General features: G+C 42.2%; 1 protein-coding gene across 1 annotated transcript; it reads right to left on the reverse strand.

The window, feature by feature from the left end:
* Positions 1-1650: 1650 nt before the first annotated feature.
* wu:fe05a04 (zinc finger protein 135) lies at positions 1651-11875 on the reverse strand. Its single transcript, XM_062539708.1, has 4 exons — positions 11286-11875; positions 5281-6372; positions 3976-4998; positions 1651-1949 (listed from the first exon to the last, which is right to left on the reverse strand). Exons 2-4 carry the CDS (start codon positions 6368-6370, stop codon positions 1651-1653), a joined length of 2412 nt encoding a protein of 803 aa, XP_062395692.1. The 5' UTR covers positions 6371-6372; positions 11286-11875.
* Positions 11876-11877: the final 2 nt, after the last annotated feature.

An 11877-nucleotide genomic window follows, 5' to 3' on the forward strand; every position in this document is an offset into this window, starting at 1 on the left:
AAAGGACGACAAGACATGGGTGAGGCAAGAGAACCACCAATACACTATTTTGTGAACAGGGCACATTTTTGTAGTCGTCTAAATCTTGTTACTGCGCCCGATATGGCTCTCATAGCCTGTCTTTTTTTATCAAGCTTACCCTTCTTTACAAGAACATTTTTGGAATGTCCCAGTGTTCTTCCGTGGGGATGTAGGCTACTTCTTCTGTCGAGTTCTGCGAAACAAAGTGGTGCCACGTTGTCTTTTTCGGGGTTTACAAAATAACTTACATTGACAGTGTTGATTGGCACTGTGCAGAGACAACTGCAGTTTGCGTCTAACCAGAGGTGCAAACAAGTGCAATGTGATAGCCTACACACAGTAGACAGGTGGTGAAGTAGGCTATAAACAGCAGAAGACATGGTGCTGTAGTTGTATACAGTTAAGAAAGTGGCATGGTTTACAGTAATATAAATTAAATATGTGTAGTGCATTAACAGTAGCCTTATACGAGCAGAATAGATTTTTCATTCATTTTTATCATGCCAGAATCTCCTTCACCATCCCATCTTGATACTGCTTCCTAACAAACCCTCAAAAACAGCTGTCAGATCTGTAAACGTAAAAGGCAGTGGAAAGGAAGTCAAATTCCATTCTCCAGGATCCCTCCCACCCCCTCCACTGATGTTTTGAGCTGCTACCATCAGGCAGATGATAATAGCGCCTCTGGCCAAAAAGTCTCTATACAAAAAATCTCTTCACACCCAAGGCAATACACACAAAAAACATCTTACACTAACATCACAGACACATAATTAGGACATTGCCTTCAATCAAAGAAAACAATTCTAACATGGTAATGTTGGACCATAAACCTTTTTGAATCGTCAATCTTTAGATGCAGTATGAACAGTGTATGAGCAACATGTAGCCTACAGATATGTGCAGTGTAGTAGCAGTAACAGTATAAACAAGTGAAAATAATATAAATATATGCAGTGTATTAACAGTAATATTCTAAAGAAAAACAATAAATATGGATACTCGGTATGAACCGTATAGACAGATATGTACAGGTATGTGCAGTGTAGTAACAGTAACATTATAGGAGTAGTAAAAATACATATGTGCAGCAAGGACAGGGGGAGGGGGCTGTTGAGGGGCAGAACGACACCATTACAACCAAAATGCAGTATATTGTTTATTTCAAGGTACACAACACTTTGCATATTGAGTCATAGCATGTGCTTCCTTTACGTTTCATTATCTTACAGTCTCTCAACAGAACTAAAGTATAAAGATTTCCTATTTTTCCCAAATGTCATTGAGCCCACAGAGACGCAATCATTTTCCTGCCATGATTCTTATTTGTTACCAACTTATAAAAGGCGTGAAAGGTATGAAAATGTATCCTCTAAAACAGCAGTTTGAGAAACAAAAACATAAATAATCCTTAACCCCCAGACATTTGACTATAAGATACACAATACGCCCTTACACATATGCATTCACTTTCAGAATGAATATTGTTTTCCTTCAATAAAGAGTTTGAGGAGTCCATGGGATATTACAAATGTTTCCATCTGAAGAGAACGAATCCAGCACTTCTAACTATGGATTTTTGTTTTACCCCAAAACACGTTGAACCAGCAACGTGGTCCTCGGACGACACTATTTAACACTGGACCGTAATCTCTTACTGGGCGGACTGGCTGGAGGGGTTCGGTTGGGGGACGAGAACCCTGAAGCGGAGGGTGAGTAAGAGGCGGAGGATGACGACAACAGAGACCCAGAGGGGGATGGGGGAAGAGTGGGGCTTTTGGCCAGGTCTTGGTCACCTTGCACTGCGTGCTCCATGTAGTGCTCAATCAGGTCACCGTCCTCAATGATCTTGCCACAGGTCACACACTCGTGCGGTTCCCCCTCCCCCTCCCCCTCATCTCTGTGTTCATCCCTGAGGTCCACTTCCACTGAGGGAAAATCAGAGTCTTCAGTACCTTTCTTATTTGCTTCCAATTCATGGCGACTGTGACCCTGTGCAACAGTTTCTCGAATTGTATTGTCCTCACTCTGTGCCTCTGGGCTTCTATCAGAGTGGTTAACAGCCAACCTCAGGTCCAAAGGAGAGTCAAAACAACCAAGAACCTGAGAAGGCGTTTCCTTCTCACTCTGTGGTGTCACACTGCGGACATCTGTGATCAACAGATTTGACTGCTCTAGATTTTCACTACTGCTAATACTCACATCTGACATGAACAGATTTGATTGTCCGCTGTTGTCATCATAAACATCAGACTTTTTTATTACAGCTGGCAAACGGAAATCTTCCAACTGTATTTTAGTCTCTAAATCTGATGATTTGAACTCGTCATTTAGCTTAGTCTCTCTTTTCAAAGTGGTTGTAAATTTTTCTTCACCAAACCAAACTTCATCTGAATTCAGTCCTTTCTCCTCTTTCTTGACTTGAAGCGTACCTGTTATATCACATATATTTGCAGAACTTGAGGACATGCATGCTTCCGAGTAACCTAGGATTTCTGGCTCCTTCTTGATCACTGGAGTATTAAGGCAAAGTTGAGGAAGTGTATGGGGTTGTTGCTGCTCACACGGAAGTACCTGTGGAGCCAGTACAGCGGCTTGTAACACAGGGTTTGGAACCACATTTGCACGACTGTCTTGGGTTTGTGGAGGCTGGACTGAAGCAGCAACACCGTTTTGATCTGTAAGGACTAACGTTTGGGGTTCAGCAGTGCTGACGGTCAGGTTGGAAGGGACCGGAGCGGACATGGGGAGAAACACTACCAGCGGGGTGTTAGGTGGGGGCGTCTTGTCCAATCTGAGCTGCCAAGCCCCCTTTGCAGGCTGGCCAGGCATTGCTGGCTCAGGTGGATGTGCCTGCCCATTCACCGTGTTCATTTCCTTTACATTGTTTTTGGGTGGAGTGGGTGGAGTGGGTGTAGTAGTGTTTTTAGGGGCAATGGTGTTACGTTTCTTCACCGTTTGTTTGGGAGCAGGCTTGGTCTTTTTCACCTGCAAAGCAAATGGCATAGTGAATAAATGGCATCAACAACTTATTATGACTTTTTAACATCACTACGCTTCTGATGGACAGCAGGTCAACAAACACAACCAATAATAACTTCTATTGTTATGTATAGATGTACAGCTGTATAATTGTGCGATGACATGAGCGGGAGTGGTGTTTGTAAACGCTACCGTCACATACCGTCACCTTAATTGGCCATAGGAATGAGGCCGAGTGCCAAAGGTCATTAGCCATGGCGATATCCTTTGCCAACATCACAACCACGAGTGTCATTGCTTGTCATATTGCTTTTACACGACAATAGTTTCATTACGATTAAATATTCAAACATTTTTTTAAAAATTCAAGATTTTTGCTCTTCATCCTCCACATAAATAGTTCTACTCTTCGCCATAGTGTTTCCTATTGGCAAGCAGCATAAGAGTCAAGATCAGTGAGTGGCTATATGTACTTCTATGTAGTAACCGGAGGGTTGCCGGTTCGATCCCCGACCAGTCCACCACGGCTGAAGTGCCCTTGAGCAAGGCACCTAACCCCTCACCGCTCCCCGAGCGCCGCTGGTTGGGCAGGCAGCTCACTGCTCTGGGTTGTGTGATTCACCTCACTGTGTGTTCACTGTGTGCTGTGTGTTCACTAATTCGGTTAAATTGGGTTAAATGCAGAGAACTGAATTTCCCTCACGGGATCAAAAAAGTATATATTATATTATTATTATGTGTTCTATAGCCTACTTACTTGTCTATACGTCTCTTATTAAATTGCTCTGCTCTTGAATTACTCATTTTTCCCACTCAAATGTGAAATGGAATCACTATTTTCTTGCTTTGAATGAAGGTAATGTTCACGTTGAATAATTCAATGCAATATGCAGAGCGATTACTTGCTGGGGGGGGGGGGGGGGGGGGGTTCTTTTATGACAACACCCAAATGGTCAGATAACTGGTCAGCACCATTGATCAGAAACAGCAGTAAAAAGTAGCTCACCTTTGGAGGCGGCATGACCCCACAGTCCTTGAGGTGGAGGTCGTAGCCTTGTTGGTGCGGAAACCCCAGGCCGCACTTCTGACAGAGACAAGGCCGCTGACCCGCGTGGCCGCCCATGTGCGACATGAGCATCAGCGAGGAGCGGAAGCCCATCCCGCACTCGGCGCACTTGAGCACCCTCTGGTGGGAGCCGGCGTGCTTCTTCAGCTCGTCGGCCGTGGCGAACGTCTGGCCGCACTCCATGCAGCGGATCTCGTCGCGTTGCTTCTGCTGCTGCTGCAGGAGCGTGCGGCCCTGGGCCCCCTGGTAGCCCCAGCAGCCGGTCGCCCGCTTGTGCTCCTCGAAGTCCCTGTGGCTGTCGAACGTGGACAGGCACGCCACGCACTGGATGGTCTCGGGCTTGCACTTGTGCTTGCGGTAGACGCTGGCCAGCCGGAAGTGGGTCCTGCAGTGCGTGCACGTGTACGGCAGCATGCCCAGGTGCGAGAAGCTGTGGCGCAGCAGCGCGATCTTCTTGCGGAAGCTCTGGCCGCAGTCCGAGCAGACGTAGGAGCGCTGGCACGCGTGCTTCAGCGTGTGGCGCCGCAGGTGCTTCTCGTGCCGGAAGCGGCGGCCGCACTTGGCGCACTGCGGCTGCACCAGCTCGCTCTTGTGCTTCTGCACGTGCAGCAGGCAGTCGTTCATGCACGTGAAGATGCGCTTGCAGTAGTCGCACTGGTAGAACTCCTTCTCGAAGTGCGTGCACTCCAGGTGCTGCTGAAGCCTCTCCTCCGTCTCGAAGCTGGCCTGGCACACGCGGCAGCGGATGGCCACGGCTTGGGCGTGGGTGCGCAGGTGAGCGCGGTAGTTGGCCAGGTGGCAAAACTGCTTGTCGCACTCGGCGCAGCGGTAGGGACGCACGCCCGTGTGAAGGTGCATGTGTTCGCGGAGGAGGAAGCCGTTGATGAAGGTCTGATGACACACGCTGCAGTTGTGTTCTCCTGCCGCATCTAGGCCCAAACCAATATATTAACATTTGCATGAATTCATTCTCAGTCGTTTCAGTTGTACTTTTTAGGTTGCGCTTTATGGAGGACCGCAGGTGTCATAATAAAAAGCATGTCGGTAGTAAAAAGTGAAATTATGAAAACAACTTGTAAATTACATATTCTATTAATCCATCAATAAATGCTCCTGATTTAAATCACATTAACAGACTGTGAATGCCATCAACTGAAAAGAGTAGATCAAGAGTACAACTACTATTTAGATGCTAAATGTGCATACTGTACCTGGAGCAAATAACAGGCCATCATCCTCATTGTCATTATCCTCTTCCTCCTCCTCTTCCTCCTCCACCTCAGACACCTCACTGTCATCACTCTCATCCTGAGCAGTGTTTTTTTCCTTACTCTTACTGACATTTGCATCATTCTGGGATGTAGCCCCATCTTTCTCAGGCACAACCTCCTGTGTAGTGTCGGTCTTTTCTGCACTGCTTTGCTCATCATTCGTATAGCGAATCACAAAGGCTGTCTTTTCAGTGCCTACTGATTTGCCATCATCATCCTTTTTGTCTCCCAGAGCCAATGCTTGTTTTGTGACTACAACATCGGTTGGAAGATCCGGATCCTTTCCAGTGTTTGACAGCTTAGAATTCTTTTTAGTGTCTGACAGCTTAGACTCCTTTTTAGTCTCTGACAGCTTAGACTCCTTTTTAGTGTTTGACTCAGTAGAACTGTCTTTTGCAGGAACTATGCCATTGTTGATTACTGTTAAACATTGGGGAGACTGAGGCTGAATATTCGCCACCATGACATGGGTAGATTGAGAAGGCAGTGACCACAGGCCACTTTGGGGCACTATGGCTACAGGCAAACTCTTGGGCATTATGGCCGGAGGCAAACTCTTGGGCATTATGGCCACAGGCAAATTCTTGGGAAGAGTATGTATATTCTGCTTAACCATGCAAAGCAGACGGTGGTCAATAGGAGGATGTGTTACAGGAGGAATTGTTTTAGGAGAATTCATCACTGAAGGAGTTGGTTTAGAAGGTGCTGGAGGTGATTTTGAAGTTGATGGAGGACTTGAATTAGAAGTTGCTGGAGGTGATTTTGAAGTTGATGGAGGTGGTTTAGTTGGTGCTGGAGGTGATTTTGAAGTTGCTGGACATGAGTCTAACAGTTCTGGAGGTGATTCCAAAGGTTCGGGAGGTGATTCTGAAGGTTCGGGAGGTGATATTGGAGGTGCTGGGGGATTTGGTGGATCGCAGGAAGCATTGTTTTGTGATGTCTCTTTTTTGGGTAACTCCTCATTGAATACAGGAATATGATGGAAACCCAACTCTGTGAGCTGGATGTCTATGGTAAATTCAGATGCCATGACTGTTTTAAAAAAGACAAGTATTCATTACAATAATGCAGCAACAAAAACTGTAATTATATGACAGCATTAGGGCTATATTTAAAAACATAACTTAGAACAACACAAATTTTGCTTGGTTTAAAATACTAGTGGAATTAAAATAAGAATAATATTATATATATACAATTACACACACTACAATTTATATGTATTTATTTATTAAGCCAGTTTCCCTGAATCAACTAATTTAGCATCTTCAGAAAGCTCTGCATTAACGTGAGAACCCCCACAACCCCTGCCCCCAAGAAGCTCTCGCCTGCATAATGCAAGGTTAGCATCCCTAACCCTCCCAACAGTATCAGATTCCAAATAGGGATAAAGTCGCATGTGTTGACTACTACAATGTCTCAAAACAAAACCAAGATCAGACTGGATTTAACTTAGTGACAAGTAAAGTGTCTGCTTCTTGGTAATCAAGCTCTCAAGTGGCCTTATGAGAGAGGGCATAAATAAGCAGGATGTTGTGTTCTCGTTCATTCAGAAAACATTTCTGCTAAAAAACCTATTTACTAAGAAAAACAAGGCACATTTTCTTAAGTAAATGCATGCTATAAGCGTCTCTAGGAGACTATTTTACTAAAGCTTTACGCTATTTAGTCAGGGGGCCAAAACTGATATTAAAACTTTGTCGGACACTTTTTGGTACAAGCAAACAACCTATCCAGTATTGATATTTAACCCCTCAACATGAGTTCTAGACAGGTTGTCAGCTTAGAAAATGTTATTTTGTCCATTTTAACACTATATTCTTAAAAATGGAAAAAGCGGATTTTTCCCCCAAACTTCCTTTTTCTTCAATGTTACCTACTGTAATTTTGGGCAAATATGCAATATAATCCAACTTGTGTGCAAGCATGATCATTAAAAAATAATGATCAATAAATACCACAAGAGTATCACAACACAAGGGCCACTGTTGTGTCAGGGGGCCAATTCTGAAAAGGGCTTCCCTTAAGACTTTTGCAGACATGTTTTGGTTCAAGCTGTCAGTGTCACCCTATTTTTTTTTATTTTTTTGTTAGAAGACACAAATAGGTAAGATATCAGGGTGGTTGTCAAGACGAAGTTAAAAGCTTGTAGGGAGAGACATGCAATGCTGCACAAGTTATAATATTTAAATGTTACGGTGAAAATGTAGAACTGTAGATGGTGTTGTATAGTGCTATTTAACTTCATTAATATACCAGGTTGTGACACAAATTAGATTTAATGGACATATTACTATAGTTATTCATTCAATCCAAACATAACTGCTCTCTCACTTCTTTAGGGTTAGGGGTTAGTAACTAGTTAGCAATAACAACTTTGTTATAGTCGTATGGCAAAGGTATGTTTTTCCCCTGTAAAACCCGGGAAGTCAAATGAACTCAAATTATTTGAGTACTGTAAAGCCTGGGAAGCTAACTTATCTGAAATTATTTGAGTGAACCGGATGCCTTGACATTTGAGTTTGGCAACTCATTTCATTTAAGTGTAAATAAGTCATTCAACTGGAGTTATTAGTATACTGTACAGTATGTATTGCATTGTGTGTTGGGATAACTTAAAGGAGTCAAGTAAACTACACTAATTTTATTCACCTAATAACAACTTGAGTGAATTATTTTCTTTCCACTCATGTCAAGCAAGTCATCATGACAAGTAAGAATTATGTAGGCCTACAAACGAAAAAATGCAATGTACTCAATGTGTGAGCTATCATTTTCTATGGATTATGGGTAAATGCTTCTTTGATTTTCTAATAAGTATTTGTTCCCTTAGCTGTTAATTGTGGCTTCTTACTGTTTACCAGGTGATGGGCAAAAATGTGTTGATGATTTTCAGAATATGATCAGATATACATTAAGGAGAAGCCCATTCTCAAAATATAAAGAACATTTTGAAGTTCACTTTCTCTTGGCCTAATGCAAAGTTGATTGTGTTTCCCAATTTGACTTTGACCTATTGTCACTTGAAAGTGTCACAAAGTTGAGTATCCCAATGGTGTGATTGAGACTCCTATTGTCTGTCTGTATGGTCTCTTGGGGAGATACAGACACATTATGCATGTTTACATTGAGTAACTATATTACCCCTCTTATGGACAGGATATGAGCTTCAGGAGTAAGGATTTCATGATTTTTTTTATAGGTTTAAATTTCTATTAAATGAATAGGATTACTGCAGAATGATGGTAATTGTGAAACATAATATTTATCACCATGGCAGTACTGGCAATCATGATATACTGTATCTTCAGATTATCATTACGTCTGTCAGAAGCATTACATATGATCTAAGATTTTAACATCAGCCCACAGGCCAAGTCTGTTGTGGATAGTCATCTGCTTGATGGTGTGTGGTGTCAATGTAAATAACACAAGAACATAACAGCTATAGTATAGCCGTAAATAAATATACTGTAGTTTAACGATTGCATTTAAGATTCCATTTCAGTCAAGATTAATATTTGATAATGTGTTAAGAATACTATGGACAGTGGCATTCTGGGAAATGTAATGTGTGGTCAGCCATTTCTTATTGTGAATATACTTCTTGCCATGATTACTTAATTGAAATGAGTGGCATATACAGTCATGGCTGAAAGTGTTGGCACCCTATGCAATGAATAATGTATCATGAATAAATAAATGTTCTTCCTTAAAAGACTGGGGTCATAGGTATTGGCACCCCTATGTTAACCCTATGTTCTCAACTCCCATAGAGGCAGGCAGATTTGTATTTTTGAAGGCCGCTTATTTCATGGATCCAGGATACTATGCATCCTGATAAAGTTCCATTGGTCTTTAGAACTAAAATTGCCCCACATCATCACACACCCTTCACCATACCTAGAGATTGGCATGGTGTTTTGTTCAGTTTTGTTCAGTTAGCCTATTAGCCTGTTTGATGCTCATTGAGCTCAATGCAAATCAAACCAGCTAATAGGCCAACTGAACAAAACACCATGACAATCTCTAGTTATGGTGAAGGGTGTGTGATGATGTGGGGCTATTTTAGTTCCAAAGGTCAAGGGAACTTTATCAGGATGCATAGTATCCTGGATCCATGAAATAAGTGGCCTTTAAAAATCTGCCTGCCCCTATGTTAACCCTTTGTGTTAATTTCCCATAGGGTTACATAGGGGTGCCAATACATTTATTTATTTATGATACATTATTCATTCACATAGAAAGTTGGTGTCCTTAAAGGTTGGATATTTCCTACTTTTATTACTTAAGGCATTAAGATCAATTTCCAAAAGATGATTTTATATCCCTCTTTTTAGTCAACTTTAACATGGGTGCCAACACTTTCAGCCATGACTGTATTTTACTGAAGTTGAAATTAGGTGAATAAAATGAGTATAGTTTACTTGACTCCTTAAAGTTATCCCAACACAAACTACACACATAGAAATAACTCAGCTGAATGACTTATCTACACTTAAGTTAACTTCCCGGGTTTTACAGTGCAGCCAAGCAGTGGTGCTCTGGTAGGCAGCCAACAGAAGGTACCCAGGGACCATGTCCATGTGCTCGGTCTGAGTCCTGGTCAGGGATATCGACACTGCCTGGTACTGCACTGACTTGCACTTTCCTCACATCCACATATCGTCAGCTCCAAGCACCTGACCTGTACTCACCAAGCTCCAAGCACCTGACCTCTGTGGTTAAAAGCTGGGGGAAAAGCATGCCATCCTTCATGTGCCTTCTTCTGTTGGCTGCCTATACCCGAGCACCACTGTTTGGATGGGGAAAAATACCTTTGCCATACGACTATTACAAAGTTATTACTACTAACTAGTTACTAACCTCTAATCCTAAAGAACTGAGAGAGCAGTTATGTTTGGGTAGAATTGACAACTATAGTGATATGTCCATTAAACATAATTTGTCACAACCTGGTACATTAATGAAGTCAAATAGCACCATAGACCACCATCTACAGTTCTACATTTTTGCCATAGTATTACAGTATTACAACATGTGCAGCAGTGCACTGTCTCTCCCTACAAGCTTTAAACTTGGCTTGACTCCTTCCCATAGATAGGGGTACTGATTGATAGAGGTTTTGGAATACTATGTTATGTTTCCAATCTGATATTCACTTTGAAAACTGGTTCTCTTTAGGCGGAGATTGTTTTTTTTCATGTTCTAGGTCTGTTATCTCTTATACTGTACAATAAATGTTAATTCTGACACTTCAGCAGACATCCCACGAGTGTTAGCTTTCATTCGATACCATTTTTATCTATATGGTCCTTGTGGTTGTGGAGATATTCAACATTTATCGTTGGCATGTCATGTTGAGCAGGAAACCAAAAAATTGGCCTGAAATTGCTTGCACAAGTCCAAAATTTTTTTTTTAGCTTGACAACCACCATAATATCTTACCTATGGGTGTCTTCTAACTAAAAAAATAGGGTGACCGCTTGTACCAAAACATGTCCGCAAAAGTCTTAACGGAAGCCCTTTTCAGAATTGGCCCCCTGACTAATTCCTGGGTTGGTTGGTTTGGTTTTAATTTCCGATTTCTGGAGTAGCCTACGTAGAACCGTTTGAGGGGCCGTGCTTTGTTAGACAACAAAAAGTGTTATGTCCAGCCTAACCTGCCGGGTATGAAGGGGGTATTTCCGCGCTCATATACATTGACGTTACTATCTACAGATAATGTGGCAAGACCAGGACAAATGCAGTTCAGTTAAAACATCTACAATATCCATCCTTTGTAACGCTCTACATGCTCTTCCCAGGGTAACAACAATAGTATGGGGGGAATGTAATGAATTGCCCCTGACCTCGCTAGCACGTCGTACTATTATATTTGTTGCTGTCCGTATGATTGGGATTGGCGCGCACAATATATAAAGAAATGTAGTAAGCGTACTCACCTGAGTAAATATAATGATTTGATGGTTCAAGGAGCTAACGTTAGCCTTCATCCAATGTTGATCATTACCTCACTCATTAATGTTAGCCTACGTCTACGTAGACAGATAACAAGCTTAACACGCATAATATGGTTCCGATGCACACCTGCGAAAACAGATGCACCGCCGATTGTTGCAATGCGAAATAATGGTTAAGAGAGTCTCAGAAGCAAGTTTAAACCTCACAAAACATCAATCCAACAACCCATGGCACTACCGCACTGGTATTCCTCTTATCTATGGTGTTGCTCCTTTTCTCAATCGAGAGTTGGCTGCAAGATGTTAGTGTGTACTGACACCTACAGTCTAGGAGGAGATGTGCCTCTTAGCAGAAACCGTTTGAGATTAAAAATTCAAGTAGTATTGAGGTTCATCTATGGGTAGAAGGGGCAATCATACAACAATCATAACCTCCAGCAATTCACAGTGTTATGTTCAGCTTGGGAAAAGTCATTGTTAACATACATAATAACTGATGTTGTGAATTCATACAATACGTATGGCTCATTTGAACAAGATCAGTCTCATTTTAACAGCTGAGGGTCAAAAGAAA

Source organism: Sardina pilchardus, chromosome 6, assembly GCF_963854185.1.
Source record: "Sardina pilchardus chromosome 6, fSarPil1.1, whole genome shotgun sequence".
Taxonomy (NCBI): Eukaryota; Metazoa; Chordata; class Actinopteri; order Clupeiformes; family Clupeidae; genus Sardina; species Sardina pilchardus.

What these genes read in the sequence shown, in the direction of transcription:
- wu:fe05a04 (XM_062539708.1), bottom strand. Translation starts at nt 6,370, where the DNA reads ATGGCATCTGAATTTACCATAGACATCCAGCTCACAGAGTTGGGTTTC. An exon ending in TGGCCTGTTATTTGCTCCAG is followed by an intron (nt 4,999 to 5,280) that starts GTACAGTATGCA and finishes GTTTGGGCCTAG; the next exon opens with ATGCGGCAGGAGAACACAAC. An exon ending in ACTGCTGTTTCTGATCAATG is followed by an intron (nt 1,950 to 3,975) that starts GTGCTGACCAGT and finishes ATTTTCCCTCAG; the next exon opens with TGGAAGTGGACCTCAGGGAT.